Source organism: Aquarana catesbeiana, linkage group LG09 (genome assembly GCF_042186555.1).
Source record: "Aquarana catesbeiana isolate 2022-GZ linkage group LG09, ASM4218655v1, whole genome shotgun sequence".
In the NCBI taxonomy this organism is placed as follows: domain Eukaryota; kingdom Metazoa; phylum Chordata; class Amphibia; order Anura; family Ranidae; genus Aquarana; species Aquarana catesbeiana.
Window position 1 is genome coordinate 89,071,554 of NC_133332.1, and position 20,114 is coordinate 89,091,667.

The 20,114-nt window shown below is 41.9% G+C and overlaps 1 protein-coding gene across 2 annotated transcripts in view; it reads left to right on the top strand.

Annotated features, from left to right (window-relative positions):
• The window catches only part of VARS1 (valyl-tRNA synthetase 1), a 57,605-nt gene that overhangs the window by 26,527 nt on the left and 10,964 nt on the right, over positions 1 to 20,114 (top strand). For both annotated transcript variants that reach the window (XM_073598937.1, XM_073598938.1), the window contains exons 16-26: positions 1,858 to 1,961; positions 2,080 to 2,238; positions 4,448 to 4,538; positions 4,681 to 4,786; positions 6,768 to 6,838; positions 11,456 to 11,581; positions 12,283 to 12,387; positions 12,471 to 12,539; positions 13,786 to 13,864; positions 14,012 to 14,139; positions 17,456 to 17,611. In XM_073598937.1, coding sequence (XP_073455038.1) covers positions 1,858 to 1,961; positions 2,080 to 2,238; positions 4,448 to 4,538; positions 4,681 to 4,786; positions 6,768 to 6,838; positions 11,456 to 11,581; positions 12,283 to 12,387; positions 12,471 to 12,539; positions 13,786 to 13,864; positions 14,012 to 14,139; positions 17,456 to 17,611 — 1,194 coding nt within the window. The remainder of the gene's footprint in view (positions 1 to 1,857; positions 1,962 to 2,079; positions 2,239 to 4,447; positions 4,539 to 4,680; positions 4,787 to 6,767; positions 6,839 to 11,455; positions 11,582 to 12,282; positions 12,388 to 12,470; positions 12,540 to 13,785; positions 13,865 to 14,011; positions 14,140 to 17,455; positions 17,612 to 20,114) is intronic.

Genomic DNA, 20,114 nt, shown 5'->3' on the forward strand with positions numbered 1-20,114 from the left:
CTCGATGTGCATCTCGGCATGCGTCCCAGCTGTGTACAGGAACAGAGGACTCGTATCTGCGTGTCAAGCCTGCCTTTCAATATATTTCACGCTCGTGCGCGCGTCATAGCTGCAGCCCGTTTTCATCTGTACCTTACATCCTACCACTTGGATTTGTAAGTGTGCTTTTAATATTAAAAAGACGTTGTTACACTATCCGTGCCTTTCTGTGGCTTTTTATGAGGAGCCACCATTTACAGATGTTGTGGAGGAATTGAATGTGAGGCAATCTATACATAGATCCATTCCTGTATTGGCTTTAGATTTGGGTGTCTACGCACAGCAGTCCTATGCTGCAACATCCTAAAGGGAACTTCGAATGAGAGATATCCATTTGGTCCTTTATATGCCTGGGGGTCACTCTGTGGCCGATATTATCTGGTGAGTGCTTTGACTTATCACTTCTGGTGAAGCACTTTAATTTGCAGCATTTGCACTATATATGCACGCTGTTTGGAACACAAGATTCACTGTTTTTTCCTTTCTTTGGATGAAATATGAACTTTTTTGTTTGCACCGTATCTACTTTTTATTTTATTATTTCATTTGTTTTATTGCAATACTTGGTAAGTAGGTGATTTGAAGTTCAGATATGTTATTTTACCATTACAGTGGTGCTTGCAAATGCTTATTGATGCATTCTCAGTCTTGGTTCCCCAAATCCCAGGCTTCTGTTACCAGCAAATTTGAACACTTTGTGGTAGTGTTCAGTGCTGACCCACTCCCTCCTGTGTGATCCTGTTGGCTGGTAAGGCTGCCCGTCATTGTGATTTTCCTTTAGGAATGGCCAGGAAGTGAAGGGGGTGGGGTTAGTAGTCAGTGCTACTGCAAAATGTCATACGTTTTTGCTTACAGCAGCCTGGATTTCTCAAAACCCAGACTGTAGGAGAATGCAGCTAAAATAATATAGTACGTGTTGCCATCATTTGGTGATGTCAGTACCATTTTCTTTAGTAAAGGCTGAACTTCAACATTACCAAAAACGTATGACATTACCTTCGGTCTTGCACATTTGTACAGGCTTCTGCAACAAAACAGATAGAGCCCACCTAATTTCCTTTCAGGAAGGACATCCATCATTGTCTTGCCCTTGCCTTCCCAGCCTTGCTCTCTCCGGGTCACCCCTTTCATTGGATTTCAATTTCTACAATCATGGGGGCTCAGCATCACGTCGCCTTTACCTAGGCCGTTTTTTATGCAGATAGAAATGCCCACTTCTCCATACTGACATCAACCCATAAAGGCATTTTGATGTTTGCACAACTCTTCCCAAGAACCAACCCACTGCTTGCATCGAGGCTGAGGGCTCTTGAGAGGAGTACTGATCCTGTAATGCAGTGGTTATCAACCCTGTCCTCAGGGCCCACTAACAGGCCAGGTTTTATGTATTACCTTGGGGAGATGCAGACTAGAATACTGCAATCACTGAGCAGCAAATGATCTCACCTGTGATGTATTTCAGTTATCTTGCAAACCTGGCCTGTTAGTGGGCCCTGAGGGGAGGGTTGATGACCACTGCTGTAATGTTTTCAGGAAGCTATGTACAGCACCCTGCTGGCCCCATCCACCAGCTATGAACTTGCTGCATTGCATATAGATAAACACAGAGGACCAGTAATGATATCACTGGGTCTAAAATAATGTATGTAATATACACTGAAAGGCTTTATTGAAATATGTCATAATTGGCATGGAAAGCAGAAGCCAGAGTAGGCAAAATATAACCAGATTAAACTTTAGATTTATTATGTTTCCTTACTGCTCTCCTTTTGCTGTGCTTCTCAGACTCAAAAGTTTAAATTTAGCTTCACATTTCAGGGTATGAAGCGCTTTGATGCTAGAAGAGCGGTCTTCGAGGCTCTGAAAGAAAAAGGACTATTTAAGGAGATAAAGGACAATCCTATGGTGGTCCCTGTATGCAGGTAACATGTTTATACTGTTCTTAGCTATTTTTAAAAATTATGGATGCAAGATCAAAGTGGTGTTGCCTTCCTCAGGATTGTTTACTTTTTGTTTTCTGTATTTATTTCTCTCTCTTAGTCGATCCAAGGATATTGTGGAACCCCTCTTAAAGCCTCAGTGGTATGTACGCTGCGATGAGATGGGGAAGAAGGCAGCAGATGTGGTGCGGAATGGACACCTGTCAATCAAACCTGAATTTCACACCAAGACCTGGTTCAGCTGGATGGACAACATCAGGTGACCAGTAATGTGATTGCGGTACTAATAGCCTAAAAAAAGTTCATGCACACAGGCCCTGAACAGGCTGTGCTGCTTCCTAGAGACCTTATTCCTAAATTGCACCATAAGGGCAGAGAAATTGGTATGCCTGCCTCTATCATGAAGCATCTTTGATGGTGTCATGATGGGTGGGTATCATAATTCATATTCTTTCACTCACAAGAAGTTCATTAACTTATAACCCACAACTCACTGACACAAAAAGCTAATGTTATGTTGGGACTGAGCCCTTTATCTGAGATCATATGTGCCAAGACAAGGGAGAGGCTATCATTGGTATCCACAGAGTTGATATTGATAGCAGCACCCTCCAACAACCAGCCAGGCTACATTAATTAAGCTCATGCACTTATCTGAGATTGGCTATGTACATATAGACTGATTACTGAGAAAAGTACTGCCATAGATGCCTGTTCAGTTCCATCCGTACCTGTGACTTCCTTTCCAAGCTGCCAGGATGGGTGATTTAAGAAAAGAGCTTGGGATTCATTCAACTTTGGCTTTATTTCTATGATCCATAGATGCTGATAGAAATATATAAATATGTATGCTGCCATTGCTGATCTTCTTCAAATGCTTATGGCCTGGTTGTCTGCCTTCAATATTTTCTGCATCACTCACCCAACCCAAGCATGTAGCAAATGAAGCCAGAACTTCTGATCTATAAACTTGGAATGGTCAGTGACTAAAACACTATTGAAGCCATCAGTTCAGCTTGACAGCCAGACGACAAGCATTTTTAGAAGTAATGGTCAGCACTGACTGCCCCCATTTTTAACTCAGTTCAAGGTTTTCTTTATCTCAAAGCTGTAAAGCATTTAACAATGCAAATCTTCCCAGGGAAAATCTCTAAGGGCACTTTCACACTGATCCATAGCAAAAACATGGTAAAAACACACATGCGTTTTTGACACGATTTTATCATGTTTGCAGTGCGTTTTTCACAGGACATGGGACTCAAAAACGCAACACAGGTGCGATTTTGATGTGTTTTTGCAGCATTTTAAAAACATTTCAATGGGTAGGTGCATCGCAACGGACCAGTGTGAAGACATACATAGAATTTAAACGGATGCATTTTTTTTGTGCATTTTTTTAACGCAAAAGTGCTTCAAAAACTGCTCAGTGTGAAAGCAGCCTAACTATCTTTCACCACTTCAGCCCCAGAAGATTTTACCCCCTTCCAGACCAGAGCACTTTTTACAATTTGGCACTGCGCCGCTTTAACTGACAGTTGCGCGGTCATGCAATGCTGTACCCAAACGAAATGTGCTTCCTTTTTTTCCCCACAAATAGAGCTTTCTTTTGGTGGTATTTGATCACCTCTGCAGTTTTAAATTTTTTGCACTATAAACAAAAAAAAGGGACGATTTTGAAAAAAAAAAAAAAGATTTTTTGCTATTATAAATATCCCCAAAAATGTTTTTAAAAAGCAAATTTCTTCATCAGTTTAGGCCAATATATATTCTTCTACATATGTTTGGTAAGAAAAATCGCAATAAATTTTTTTTTTTTTCTTTTACTAGTAATGGAGGTGATCTGCGATTTTTAGCGGTATTGCGACAGACAGATCAGACAAACTTGACACATTTTTGGGACCATTGACATTTATACAGCGATCAGTGCTATAAATCTGCACTGATTACTGTGTAAATGTCACTGGTAGGGAAGGGGTTAACAGGGGGCGATCAAGGGGTTAAACGTGTATTCCCTAGGTGTGTTCTAACTGTATGCGGGGGACTATAGGACTGACTAGGGGAGGAGACGTATCGTTGTTCCTACTTAGTAGAAACAAACAATGTCTCCTCTCCCCTGACAGAACAGGGACTTGTGTGTTTACACACATAAACCCCCGCGCTGGCTCTCATGCACGAGATCGTGCGTGGCCGGCGGCGATCACTGGCCACGCTCATTGGGTTCCACGCCGTGGTAGCGGGCATGCGCTCCCTCTGGCGGTTCTTTAAAGGGAACCCTGTACCCGTATGGGGTTTTGCGCAGCGATGCCATTGTGCCGCAGTAAAAGTACGTGAGCCGGTTGGGAACCGGTTAAAAAAAGACTGTGGTGCAACATGCCCACAAATTGGCTTTGAACTGTATTTTTTTTCCTCCCATTTGTCTTTAGACCTCTGTTAACTTCTGACTTGTTCATGTTGTGCTCTCTTCACAGGGATTGGTGTATATCACGACAGCTGTGGTGGGGTCACCGAATTCCAGCCTACTTTGTCACTATCAATGATCCTTCAGTACCGCCGGGAGAGGTGAGCTGCTTGGAGTGTAAGAACCATGCTATAGATAGGAGAGAGCTTTGTGAGTAACTAGCTGTAAATATGTTTGTAAGTGAAAATGTAGTTTGTATGTGAAAAATAAAGATCTTACACAGTTTGGATATTGTGTACACAGGACACAGATGGCAAGTACTGGATCAGTGGTCGTTCAGAGGAGGAGGCAAGACAAAAGGCCGCTAAACAGTTTAATGTGGCTCCCGCAAAAGTAACACTTAAACAGGGTAAGTCCTTAAAATGGACATCACTAGACTTCACTTATTAAAGGGAGTTTGTCTTTTCTTATTTATTATTTTTTTTTTACATTTAAAGTTGGCTGCATTTATTTTAGTTTTTCAGTCTACAAACATTTTTTTACAGGTATCGAAAAATACCTTTTGTCAGAAATCATGTAGGCTTGTAACTTCATGATGAAACAAAATCTCTAAACTTTTTATGAGCTTTCTCCTTTATCTTCTGTGAGCTACAGAAAACCACCTGCTTTTGTAATGGTGATGAGGAAGAGGAATGTTCTGTAGTGCTAACATACTGTCTGTCCTTGAGTGACAACACTGCTACTCCATAGATACAGAACAGTTAGTGAGTGTTGTCACCTTAGAAGAGGAAATGTTTTATTGATCTGCTTATGCCACGTACACACGGGCGGACTTTTCGATGGACTAGGTCCGGTGGACTTTACGATGGACTTTCCAACGGACTTTCGAATGAACGGACTTGCCTACACACGATCAGCCAAAGTCCGACGGATTCGTACGTGATGACGTACGACCAGACTAACATAAGGAAGTTCACAGCCAGTAGCCAATAGTCGGTTTTTGTCCGTCGGACTAGCATACAGACGAGCGGACTTTTCGACCGGACTCGAGTCTTTCGGAAAGATTTGAAACATGTTTCATTTCTAGGTCTGTCGAACTTTTGGGGAAAAAAAGTCCGCTGGAGCCCACACACGATCGAATTATCCGACGGAGTCCGGACCAAGTCTGCCGTAAAGTCCGCTCATGTGTACGCGGCATTAAAAACACCCTTCAGTGAGTGTTCAAACTGAATTTTGAATGTTCCCATGCTGAGAAAATAATTTCTGTCACCTCTGCAGAGGAGGTTCTTCTACTTTTTTTTAAAGCATTTCTATACCCAAAAGCCAAAATGATATACTATATTGCAGCCTATCAGTACTTGTATATGGTGGCTGCATTGGTTTGTGTTTAATTCAGGCTTTTCTTTTCCTCCTTTTTCTTTCACTAAACAGCAGTCATTCCCAAGCTTAAAAGTAGAGAAGCTTTTCATTTCCTTGCTGAAAACAACATTCAGATATCTAAAGCCTGCCATAGACCGTTCAAATCTCGGCTGGTTGAGCAGGAACCATTTGAGATTTGAACCGTATATGGGCAAGCTGAATGTACCAATTTGATCGATCGATCAACTTGGGTACAACCAGCCTGACAGATTCTCTTGCGATTATCGCTAGCAGCTAGTATAGCTGCTAGCAATAATCACTGCTTCCCCTGACCACCCACCACGCCCCCCCATCCCGGGAGCACACAGTTTTCTTGGCACGAGGGATTCCCCTGTCAACACTGTGTTGATGGGGGAATTGTGGAAATTTCTTTCCTGCAACCACGGAAATTTGCACCATCTATGGCCTGCCTAAAACCAACTTTCTTTTAGTTTTGGTTAAAATTGTGAGGGGTGTTAACCCTTTTAAGGTTGCTATAGCTTTCAGTGTGTCGGCTGGGAGAGAAGGCAAATCCTGTAAACATGACCTGCATTTAGAGTACTGGAGAACTGAAACTGAGAAACATCAGATTTACCTCAAATATACCTCTAAGGCTACTTTCACACAGAAAGCACCAGCCATTTTAGCGGCACTTTAGCACTGTTTAAGTCCCGTTTTGCGGCGCTTTCAAATCGCTTTTAAGGCGCTCTCAAAACACTGCCTATTTATTCCAATGGGCAAGGCGTTTTAGGAGTGCTGAAAACGGCTCTCCCAACCCGCTCCAAAGATGCTGCTTGCAGGACTTTTCAGAACGTCCCACAAGCGCACTGCCACAGTGTAAAAAGACACTCTGCAATGAATGGGAGACGGTTTTCAGAGGCTATTGCTAGCGCTAAAACGTCTGAAAACCGCCCCGGTGTGAAAGGGGTCTAAAAGTATTGGCACCATGTAGCTTGATGTTGTTGGGGTAACTTTTTTGTTTTGTTTTGTAGATGGGGATGTGCTTGACACATGGTTTTCCTCTGGTCTCTTCCCATTCTCCATCTTCGGTTGGCCCAATGAGGTGAGAAGTTCTGCAGAAAATTGTTGGAAATATGAAATGTCAGTGATGACCTGAAAAGGGAAATGAGTTTCATCTCTCATAAGCCAATCAGATATGACCTTAGGTTGAAATGTTATTGGTTCCTGATGTCCACCATTGCTTATTGCAATGTTTTGGTAAATAAATATAATGGTGTTCTATTGCTGTGTGTAGCGCCATAAGGTATTTAACACCTTCCCACTGAGTGTACGCATATATGTGGCCTCACAGAAGTGGGTCCTCTTCTGTGGGGCCACATGTGCGTACATGTGTTTTGTGCTGAGAGCGCTCTGTTCAGCACACTTTTAGCACAGAGACCAAGCTGTCACTGACAGCTCCGAGTGCCTTACTAACAATCAGGAGCTGGGAGGATCGGCTCTCGATCACGGGATTGCTATGATAGACTGAAATTGGTAATCACAATGATCAGTCACTGTATAGCCCACCCCTGTGTTCTTTCTTCTATTAAAAGGAGATACAGTGTTCTCCTTGCTAGTGAAGAAAATGTTAAACCACAAAAAAAAAGAAGTGTAAAAAAAATAAATTAGGTTGAAATAGCTAGATCATTGTTTGACCTAGGTCATTGTCAGGGTTAGGCTTATGCCTAGTACATGCGGGCCGAATGTCAGGAGACATCAGCCAGTTCAATAAAACCGTCCGAAGTTTGGCCCATGTGTGTCAGCCAGCAGGCGACCTCCTCCAAAACAGCACTCTCAGCCAATGGCAGAGACCGCTGGCCGGAGTGGGAGATCGCTGTACTAATGTCAGACTGTTAGTACAGTGGCTCAGATTGAAGTTGTCAGTTTGTTTTCGTTCAGTCCACTGGGTTAAACAGCAAAAAAAAAAAAACATTAGTGTGTACCAGGGTTTAGGGTTAAAAGTCAGGGCCAGTTTGTTTTTGGTAGGTTAAAAAAACTGCATTTTTTTTTAGTTTTTTGTCAGCGTGTTATAGGTAGGATAAAAAAACTATTTGTATGTATATAGTTGTATACAACCCAAAGCAAATTCTCTTGCTCCTGACAATTGCATCAGTACTGTGTGTGTTTTGTTGTTTGCATTGTTAATTTTGGCAGCAAATTTTGATTTAGTTTTAGTCTTAGTCTTAGGACTAAAATGGCATTTTAGTTTTAGTCCCATTTTAGACTTCTGCAAGTGTTTTAGTCGTATTTAGACGATTAAAATCTAATGGGTTTAGTTGTACGTTGTAATGCATTATTTAAGCACTTCTCTACAATTTCCAAACTCCTTATATACTTCTGGAGTGAACAAAACAAATAGGTTATTATTTATGGTATTAAGGTTTGAACGTGACAAAGATTTAGTCATTATATAACGTCTTTAAAGTAAACCAAGTTTTGTTACAAGAATAATGCTCCTTTGACAGAAGTGTAACATTAAAATAAAAATAAAAACTCTGCGTGATGATACCACCATGCAGTGCACATTTACTTGAACTTGTCTGCATGTCTGCCAGACATGAACTTGTCTGCTTTAAGAAAAGATATAATGTTTGGGGGGGGATGTTTATGTAATCTTCAGGCCTAAATTGATTTTTTTTTTTTTTTTTAAGCATGGGTGCAAAAACAGCTCTGGCAGCAAAAGGGTTAATCCTACACAGATATGACAGTGCGCTGCTCTCCCATAGTGGACAAGCTGTGAAGTCTATTGACAAGGAACAGGTCTCCTTCAGGGGGCCTCTATATATCAGTATAGTGTGGGAGGGTTAACTACACAGCCAAGCCCCCCGCCATCCTAATAGAACATCCCCATTCTGGCTGCAGATAACAGACAGCAGGAGCTCCGTGGAAACCGGAAGTTCTGAGGGTAAACCTCCCTCCTTCAGATTTTCGTTCGTTAACGAAAACTGAATTGATTTTCGTCATAGTTTTCGTCAGAAGACAAAAATGTGGTGTACTTTTGGCTTTGTTTTCATCTCTGTAAAAATGCCGCTGATGAAAATTATGACCAAACGTTTTAGTTGACTAAATTAACACTGGTTGTTTGTACCTTTAGTAGGGCCCAGAATTAACAGTGCACATTTTACTTTTACTACTTTGCGCCAGTTTTCCTTTAAATAATTAAAAAAAAAAAAAAACGTAAAACAAAAATAAAACAAAAATCATGCGATATCCTTTATCATTTACCGCCAATTGAAGGCCCACTTGTCCCGAAAACCCCTCCCAATATACAGCTATTATTCACCTGGATACACTAAGGCTTCATGTACACGGGCATTTTAAAACCTCTCCTGAACTATTTAAATTGACAGGTGAGTAACCGGTGTTTAACCACTTCAGCCCCGGAAGATTTGGCTGCTCAATGACCAGGCCATTTTTTGCGATACAGCACTGCATTGCTTTAACTGACAATTGCGCGGTCATGCGACGTTGTACCCAAACAAAATTGATGTCCTTTTTTCCCACAAATAGAGCTTTCTTTTGGTGGTATTTGATCATTTCTGCGGTTTTTATTTTTTGCGCTATAAACAAAAAAAGAGCGACAATTTTGAAAAAAACATTTTTTTGCTGTAATAAATAGCCCCAATTTTTTTTTTAAAAAAGCAAATTTTTTCCTCAGTTTAGGCCGATATGTATTCTTCTACATATTTTTGGTAATAAAAAGCCCAAAAAGCGTATATTGATTGGTTTGCGCAAAAGTTATAGCAGCTACAAAATAGGGGATAGATTTATGGCATTTTTATTATTTATTTATTTTTTACTAGTAATGGCGGCGATCTGCGATTTTTATCGAGACTGTGACATTATGGCGGACACATCGGACGCTTTTGACACATTTTTGGGTCGATTGACAATTATACAGCGATCAGTGCTATAAAATGCACTGATTACTGTATAAATGTCACTGGCAGGGAAGGGGTTAACTAGGGGGCGATTAAGGGGTTAACTGTGTTCCCTATGTGTATGTTCTAACTGTGGGGGAGGGGACTGACTATAGGAGATGAGAGATCGTAGTTCCCAGCTCGTAGGAACTCACGATCTCTTGCTCCTCTCCTCACAGAGCTGAGATGTGTGTGTTTACACCCACACACACACGTCCCTGTTCTGCCTCTCGTGCCCATGATCACTCGTGGCCGGCGATCATTGCGACCACCAGTCACGAGCATCGCACCCCAGTTGTGCAGCAGCCGTGCATGCGCGCGCCTGCTATCCCGCTTAAGGGGACCTACATATAGCTACGACGGTTCACGGGATCGTGCCGACCTGCCGCCGTACAATGACGGCGGCTGGTCTGCAAGTGGTTAAAAACATCCGTTTTGCCACGTTTACATGCCGCGTTTGCATTTAGAAGCAATTTTTACATTGAAAATAGTCAAAAATGTTTCTCCATTAAAAACGCCTGTAAACAAAACATGCCTAAACGCGAGTTACCACATTTACATGCGTTTACAAGCTGTTACAGGCATTTGGCGTTTCAAATGCCTCTGAACATCCATCCTGAACGCATTTTTTTGCTTTCCAAAAAAATGCTTTTAGACTCGACTGCCTAGAAACAACTATTAACAACCTGTGTACATGTACTGATGAGATAACTTAGAGGAGAGTTCAGGGGTAGCTGAAAAAAACACCCAACTGCTCCTAAACGTCTGTTTACCAGCAGCAGTGTACATGAGGCCAAAGTCGTTGCGATGATATGTACAGTACTGACACATGCCAAAATTGCAAAACTGGGTTCAAGTGTTTGATTTGTTTTGCCTTCATCATGAGGGCGTTAAGGCGAACATTGGACTGAAACACAAGATTTACTTATGTCACAGCCCCACACCCCCTGATTACAAAACTATAGATTTAAAGCAATAAAGAAACAAAACGATAAAGAAAAATAGGCTCTGTACACTCTTTGCCGTCAGAAAGTTCCACATAAATCTTTCAGAATTCACACTGTGTTACAAAAAAGTCCACAAACTGGGTATTTTTCACACTCCTCCACCACTGTGCCAAGTCATAATCCAATAAGAAGTGCTCACTCTCCAAATGGCGAAGACCCCTATAAATAAGCAGGTCAATATACGTTTTACTTGATGGGGAAAAGACCACCCCACTCTGCTTCCAGCATGCCAGATCTACTAAGACTTGAATCGCCATCTCCTTACCATACAACTAAGGGATTCACAAAACAATTGAAAAATTCTCACTGCGCAGTGTTTGTTATTCAGCGTACCCACATTAAAAACAATAAGCAGCCACTCACATATATTTGCGCCCTAATCAGCACCAGAACAAACAGTCCATTAATAATTCAGGAAGGACCTCCGCTCCACTCTGCTCCGCTCCCACCTGGAGTTGGGGTACACTCCAATTTCCGGAGACTATGTCACTGGAACTGAACCAGAACCGGAAGTGACGGCCGGAAGTCCTGCCTCTACTCATTTCATCTTTGACATCTTCAGGAAAAATACAAAATGTGTGGAGGTGGGACTTGCCATGTAATGGGAATGTAAGGGCTTGTTTACATTCGCAGTCATCAGGGAGGTAAAAATAGGCGCTTGAGCCACGTTTTAACCTCTCCCCTTAAGCTGCCAAGGAAGCTGGATGAAGTTGTTGCAATGCCTCACTTCACTACACACTTCTCTCTTCTTAGAATGAGGATCTGAACGTTTTCTACCCTGGCACTCTCCTGGAGACCGGCCATGATATCTTGTTCTTCTGGGTGGCTCGAATGGTGATGCTTGGCCTCACACTGACTGAGAAGCTGCCCTTTAAAGAGGTACACTATTTTGCTTTATATGTCATAACACTATCAAAATGGTGAGATGGAAAATGTATGCTATATGTGTGTTCAGAAAAATAGCTTTTTTTCATCAGTTTATTAATTTTTATGTGAACCTGTCAGTAGAGCAGGAACAGAATAAATAAATTAAAAAAAAATGAAATTTTACTACATTCATGAGACTTGCCCTTTTATTGACATGTCGTAGTTCAGGCAGAACTTTGGACCAGTCAGCGCAAACTGGCATGAGAGGGCATTGAAGGGGATTACCAGGTATTGGGGCATAATCTGGTCTCATTATTCTTTCTGTGCCATTAGATGCCTTTACTTGTCTGGGCTGAATTGTAAGAACACTAGGGAAATCCTTTAGTTCAGGGCATCATTAAAGGGCATATCTATGGAGCCCTGTACTCACATACAGTGATGCTAAATTGCAATCAGAGCTGCTCTCTGCACCAGTGAGTCCTGTCCAAGGCTAGAGAAGATCTGAAGAGGACCTTGCACACCAGTGACCAGCCAAAAGACATCTGAAAAGATAATTACAAAATAAAAGAAAGCAAAAACCTATGGTCAGGGGATCCTCCATGGGATGAAGGGATGACTTAGTGAGTGAGCCTGGAAATTAGGTTTAAATCTATGTCATCCTTTAGACAGCTAGAAGTATTTTGTGTCACTATTCTCTTACTGTTATTTTTCAGGTGTACCTACATGCTATAGTACGTGATGCTCACGGCCGTAAAATGAGCAAATCCCTTGGAAATGTAATTGATCCCTTGGATGTGATCAAAGGGATAACACTGGAGGTAAAGGATGAACATGAAAAAAGGTAGAGTAAAACATGACGATTGTCCTACTACTCTTCAGAATCTTTTTATCTTTCTAACAGGGCCTGCATGCTCAGCTGCTGGAGAGTAACTTGGATGCTGCTGAGTTGGAAAGAGCCAAGGAAGGACAGGTAGGTGCTTTTCACAAGGCCTACATGAAAATTGTACTAATAACTAAAATTCCACTAAACTACCCCTCTATCCCATCTGCTTCCTTAAAATGGAACTACACTGAATCTGAACTGCACAAACCAAAAACACTATTTAATTATTTTTTATTATTCAAAGCAAATTCATCCATGCTTTATTTTGCTGAGAGATCATTTTGAAAAACATTCCCAACCCCCCCCCCCCCCCCCCAGCATTTCTAGCCATAGTCATCTTGAGTAAGGGCAGATGATTAATGCAGCATTTATATCCTGGAATCCATCTACCCTTAGCTCAGGCATGCAGACAGGATGTGCTTAGCCCCTCCTCCCCCTCCTGAAGGCGTCTGGCATGTATGACATAATTTTCCAAGAAAACTGAAAAAACAAAAAAAAAACAAAAGTAAAAATAATACACCTTCCTATCTATTTACTAATGCTAGCAGCATAAGGGCATAAGGATTAACAATAGTTAATGTTGATTGAGAGAGTGCAGTTCCACTTTAACTTCTATAATGCTGCTGAAGGGGATGGCTGTGCCTTCATTTTGACATGAGTGGAGCCATAGACCAAAGATATTTAGTGTCTATATACAGCTCCTTTTCAAGGATAAGGTCACCTTTTCAAAAAATGAAATATATTTTTTTTGCAGGTAAAAAAAATGTGCATTTACTTTTTTTTTTTTAAGAGCCTGTAAAGCATTATACCTGCAATCAGCAGATCATGTGTGTAATGTTAGGTTTTTGCAGACTGTCAGTGTAGCTGTCTGCCTGTACTTCTGATAAGGGCAAGCCATTACTTCAGTCCAGGAGGCTCAATGGACTATGAAAGTGCTCCCCAGTGCCCTTTCAGTTCATTGTATGAGAGCGCTGACCAGCACCCTTACAGTTCATTGAGGACTACAAGCCTTCAGCTCAAGGCTGATGGTACTTGTAGGCATTCATTTACAGAACTCTGTGAATGAATGACACGGCTGTGTGGGTGGAGCCCCGCACAGCCATCCTCTTTTCATATTGTGACAGCAGGTGCGGTGAGAAGATCCCTGGCCTGCTGTCAGGGATCAGGGAGAGAGTTTGTAGGATCAGGAACATGTTACATGTTCGACCCTAAAAACAGTTTAGCTTTGGGGTGTAGTTTTGTGAAATTTTAATTAAAATTACATCTTTAATTACATAATATATTTGCTAGGTGTTTATTTTACACTAAGCCAATGCTTTTCCTTACTCCTCAGAAATCTGACTACCCCAGCGGGATCCCTGAATGTGGTACAGACGCCCTGAGATTTGCCTTGTGCGCCTACACTAGTCAGGGTATGTAGTCTCCTGTACAATGCTGTATGTTCCTTAAAGATGAATTTCAGGGAAAACAAAAAAAAAAATCTCAGTTAGCTCTATCTCAGTATTTCCACTATATAATGCAATATAATGAAAAAACATTGACAAATCTTTCCTTCCCAGGACGTGATATTAACTTGGATGTGAACAGGATCTTGGGTTACCGTCATTTCTGCAACAAACTCTGGAATGCAACAAAGTTTGCCATGAGAGGCTTGGGAGATAAATTCACACCTCTAGACTCCTCACTGGTGAGAGATGGTTTCTGTAATGAGGACTTCTTATCCTTTTTATTGCAATCTCAACCAATGGCTACCTAAATTTTCAAAATGTATACCTGTGATGAGCTCTTATACCTGCTAATGTATCTAGTTGTGTTCAATAGCGTCAGTACCCCCAACACACTATATACACTATATAGTCAGAGCGTTCAGATTTCAGCTTCCTAAGTCACCACTTTTTTCCTGCTTTTAGCCTACTTGTTAGATCATGTAGAGATATAAATGAGCATAGAATGGAGGTGCTTCCTGATGCACACCCTCTCGCATCAGGGGCTCACGGCACTGACCGCTGCTAACACACACACCCCCCCTCTCCTCTGCCTCCATGCAGGCAGCGGTGGTGTGCTCTCCTCTCCTCTTCCTCCATGCTGGCAGTGGCGTCACCGGCATTTACAGGTTCTGTGCGGGCTGCTGTGGTGTGGTGTGCAGTCTCGGCTTCGGCTTCAGCATGTCTCCTCTTCCAAAGCACTAGGCATCCAATAGGATCACCTGGCGCTTTAGCCAATCGGGAAACAGGTCTCACGACCTGCCTCCTAATTGGTGGGGAGGGACTGTAGTGTGACCATAGCGAAAATTCATTCACTATCGTCACACAACCGGGTGGGATTGGGGCGCAGTACTCTGCGCCTCGAGCCCACCCTATTTTGAAGCCTATTAGAGCCTCTGGTTCTAATCAGGTGCTTCAAAATACACCCCCGCCCCGCCTATCCCCACTATAGTGATTCATGTACCCGGCATCCTGAAAGGAACCCGCCGCATGGATAGGGCGACGCCCACAATGCACGGGTCGCCACTGCTCTCCACTCCTTTGTATGGAAGCTGTCCGGAAGGAAAAATATGTAGATAGCCATCTATGATTGTTTTTTTTTTAATGTACAAGTCCCATTGTGTCTTTCTCGTATGGATTTACTGCCCTTGAGCAAGTATGTTTATAGAGGCTATTATGCCAGTATAATTAATACAGATACAGGTGGATCTCAAAAAATTTGAATATCATAAAAAATAATTTATTTCAGTAATTCAATTCAAAAAGTGAAACCCGTATCTTATATAGATTGATTACACACAGACTGATATATTTCAAGCATTTCTTTCTTTTAATTTTGATGATTATGGCTTACAGCTAGTGAAAACCCAGAATTCAGTATCTCAGAGAATTTGACTATTGTAAAAAAGTTCAATATTGTAGACTCATGGGGGGCTTTGCACTACAAGTGCACTGCAAGTGCAGTCACTGTAGATCTGAGGGGGACATGCAAGGAAAATAAAAAACAGCATTTTTGCTTGTACATGATTGGATGATAAAATCAGAAGAGCTTTCCCTCATTTCAGATCTTCCCCTCAGATTTACAGCGACTGCACTTCCAAGTGCAGAGTGGATTTGCCTTTAGTAAATCAACCCCATAGTGTCACACCCTAATCAGCTAATTAACTCAAAACACTTGTAAAGGTTTCCTGAGCCTTTAAATGGTCTCTCAGTCTGGTTCAGTAAGTTACACAACCACGGGGAAGACTGCTGATTTGACAGTTGTCCATAAGACAGTCATCGACACCCTCCACAAGGAGGGTAAGTCACAAAAGGTCATTGCTAAAGAAGCTAGCTGTTCACAGAGTGCTGTATCTAAGCATATAAATGGAAAGTTCAGTGGAAGGAAAAAGTATGGTAGAAAAAGGTGCACAAGCAACAGGGATAACCGCAGCCTTGAGAGGATTGTGAAGCAAAGGCTATTCAAGCATTTGGGAGAGATTCACAAGGAGTGGACTATGGCTGATGTCAGAGCCACCACACACAGACGTATTCAGAACATGGGCTACAACTGTCACGTTCCTTGTGTCAAGCCACTCCTGAGCCAGAGACAACGTTAGAAGCGTCTTACCTGGACTAAGGAGGAAAAGGATTGGACTGTTACACAGTGGTTCAAAGTTCTCTTTTCGGATGAAAGTTAATTTTGCATTTCATTTGGAAACTAAGGTCCCAGAGTCTGGAGGAAGAGTGGAGAGACACAGAATCCAAGTTGCATGAGGTCCAGTGTGAAGTTTCCACAGTCAGTGATGATGTGGTGAACAATGTCATCTTCTGGTGTTGGTCCACTGTGTTTTTTCAAGTCCAAAGTCAGCCCAGCCCTCTACCAGGAGATTCTAGAGCACTTCATGCTTCCCTCTGCTGACCAACTTTATGGAGATGCTGATTCATTTTCCAGCAAGACTTGGCACCTGCCCACACTGACAATTTCTGTATTAAAAACCCCTTTTTTATTGGTCTTATGTAATCAAATTTTCTGAGATACTGAATTTGGGGTTTTCACTAGCTGTAAGCCATAATCATCATAATTAATAGAAAGAAATGCTTCAAATATATCACCCTGTGTGTAATAACAAATCTATATAATATGAGTTTCACTTTTTGAATTGAATTACTAAAATAAATTAACTTTTTTGATATTCTAATTTTTTGAAATACACCTGTATAGATTTTTGGTAATCATACTGGCATTATTTAAAAATAAAGTATGGCTAAACCTTTTTTTTACATTTACTATTGTACTCATGTGACAGAGTCAGCTGATATCAGGCTATTACCTGCTATCAGCTGATAGAGCAGAGCTGTGCCAGGCTTGGAATATTTTAAAATTCTGCTTTAGGGTCCTCCTTTACTTCTAGCTTGACTGTTTCTTGAGACAGTTGCATGCCTCTGGCCACTGTGGTGCAGATGACAGAACTCTTTAGTGTTTTGGAGTTGGACCTCCTTAGATGACAGCCAGTCAGGAAGCTGAGAGAGGGGTGCTGCCAATTCCTCTTTAAAAAGATGTGACTAGATGTAGCTACTACATAAAGACACTTCTGTGCTGCAGTTTAAATCACTGCCACCCCTAGATCTGTGCTTTTGCCACTAATGTGAGCATATTCTAACTGGAGATTATTCCCAGATATTTTCCACAATCCCTAGAGTGTGCTTCATTTTTTTATTTTTTTTAAGTCCCAGTGATTAGAAATATTAGTGACACATTTGAGAGTGGGATGTGAATGGCCATGAAGGAAATATGCCCAGAAGTCTTAGAGAAAGGAAGGAGAGACTTTGCATAGATTCCTGTGGTGCATTTACAGCTGTCACAGTGTAAACTGTTCATGTATCTGTGAAGCTCCTGATTGTGGACAAGGCTTGATGGTAATGTGTGACTGAGCATTGTAAAACCCTGAGTTAATGCATTTTTAGAATGTTCTCTTTTAAATTAAGTGTCTTTGTGCGATGCATATAGGGAATTATATTGAATTTATATGTTTTTAGCCCACTGGACAAGAAAGTTTGGCTGATCTCTGGATCCTAAGTCGTCTCAGTCTGGCGGTTGATCTGTGTAGCACAGGTTTCCAGAATTACGACTTCCCAGGAATTACCACAGCAATATACAACTTCTGGCTGTATGAGCTCTGTGACGTGTACCTGGTAAGAAATTTAATTTCTTTTTTTCTGCTTTTGAGAATATTTGAGGTCTTCTTTGCAGCAGTATCTCCTCTATCAATTATTTTGTAATCTTTTCCAGGTTCACACTGACAGCTGGAATGAAATTGTGCGAGTTCAGCCGCAGATTTGGCATGCAATTTGACATGTCAAATCGCTGCAATGTGCACCAGGGCTTAAAAGGCATTATAAACCTTCCGACCTGCACCTTGTGTTTTTCACCTGCATAAGACATGCTGTAGTTTCATTGTGTAGTTTGTTGGCCTGTGCACTCATCCTATAGTAAATCTTTACATTCTGGCATCTGAAATTTCCATTTGTGTTCAAACATGAGGCATGTGGCAAGACTCTGCACAGGTTAATTCAGTCAAAAGAGGTTGTATGGCTCAGAGCAGTGGGAAACAAAGTCTTACTTTTGGAAGTTGTTGTCAGGGTGTCCAAGCTGAGGTGTCCTCCCACACACCAATAGACAAGCGATCATCAAGAAAAAGAAGCACCCCGCAACTCCATAACATTAAGCGTATTTACTGTAAAGCCTTCATAATGAGTACAGTCAATAAGCCTTGATTACAGCACATCAAGGCTTATCACCGAAACGCGCCTGCCGCTGACTGTGCTCACTATGAAGGCTTTACAATAAATACGCTTTATGATTTTGGCTGGAGTTGCCAGCTGCTTCTTTTTCTTGATGATCGCTCTGCACAGATTAATGCATGATCTTGATCTGTAGTTTAAGAACTGGCACTTCATGTGAAGAAACTGCATATCCCACAATCCCTGGGCCTCTGAAGTTAGTACTGTTCAGGTGAGAGCTAATTAGATCAGACACAAGCAGGTGGAGCAATTAACATAGAGCTCAGCATGCAGTTTCATCACAATAGCACTCCCATGTTTGTGATGGTGAGGCATGGATTGTGACCTGAACAAAAAGTTGCTTGTACCTTTAGCAAATAGGGACAAGCTATGCAAATTAAAGGCTAGGTTCACTTTTTTTTTTATCAAAGGTTCACCTTTGGTAACATGTTACACCTGTATTTAGAGTGTAACATGTTACTATGCAGCACATTCCCCCCCCCCCCTTACCCCCATTGTGACAGCGGCTGTACCCACTGTCACATTTTAAAGTCAGCACGGCTGTGCGGGGCTCCGCCCGCGCAGCTGCATCATTCATTCACAGAGATCTGTTTCAGTGGATCACAGACTTGTTTCAATGGATTGTGAACGTGCTGATCAGCATGCTGTTACTTCATTCACACTACCTCCAGCTCAGCAACTGTCTGCCCGTACAGAGGTATGGGTAGAGAGGTGCCAGCAGTGTGTGCAGGAGCATGACAACCCCCATGTGGTGATTTTTTGGTGACAGGTTCTCTTTAATGAGACATCCAGGATCTAAAAGACCTCAGATGTCTCACCTGTCCTCCAGTGAATATAATACAGTGCAGATTGCACTGCATTAGCTTCTTCCCCAGCCATAAAGGCAAGGGAAACTAATATGGGGACCCAGAAGTGATGTTGCTTCCAGGTGAGCAAGAAGAAGGGAAGGAGAGCGAACACATGTGGGGTTACGGCCATTAATGGGGAGGGTTTGGAAGGCTACTCAGCCACTGGATCACTTTCACCTATTAGCTGGCATGTCAGATTTACACACACTACACTTTTGGTGGCTGCGGCCACTGGTAGTGTGTGTAAACCCCCCCCCCCGCGCTTTTAGTTCTGTATGACAGATGGACCTGGCAACGAAAGGGCTAAAGGAAAAGTATAGCACATAGGAGTTGTTTAAAGTACAGCGCAACAATATGGAGACATACTTTGTGCATTTTTGGTGTTTTGAGTGCAGCTGTGCATGATTTTTTGGAATATTCACCAAGTGCACTAAGCACAGTTTTTTTTTAGTTTATATTGTTTTAACTAGGGTTGTCCTGTTACCACTTTTTTAGGACCGAGTACAAGTACCGATACTTTTTTTTCAAGTACTCGCCGATACCGATTACCGATACTTTTTTTTTTAATGTCACGTGACAGTGTTTTCTTTTTTTTTTTTGGGGGGGGGGGGGGTGAACGGTGTATGTGTGTGTGTGTGTGTGTGTGTGTGTGTGTGTGTGTGTTTTTTTTTTTTGTTTTTTTTTTTTACAATTTTTATTTTTTTTTTATTCTTTATATATATATATATTTTTTTTAATCAGCCCTGTTGGGGGGCTTTGGTGAGATATCAGGGGTCTTAACAGACCTCTGATATCTCCCCCTTGAGACAGAGAAAGAGACGGAGGATAGAGATTCCCCAGTCCCTTTCTCTGCAGCCTCAGCTGCACTGAGAATGAATGGAGAGAAGACAGCGGCTCCTCTCCATTCATAAACTGACACATCGTAATCACAGGAGATTACAATGTATCAGTTATGTGAATGGACAGAGTCAGCTGACTCTGTCCATTCACACAGCGGAGAGAGACAGCAGAACGGAGGGGACAGAGAAGGAGAGGGGAACGGAGGG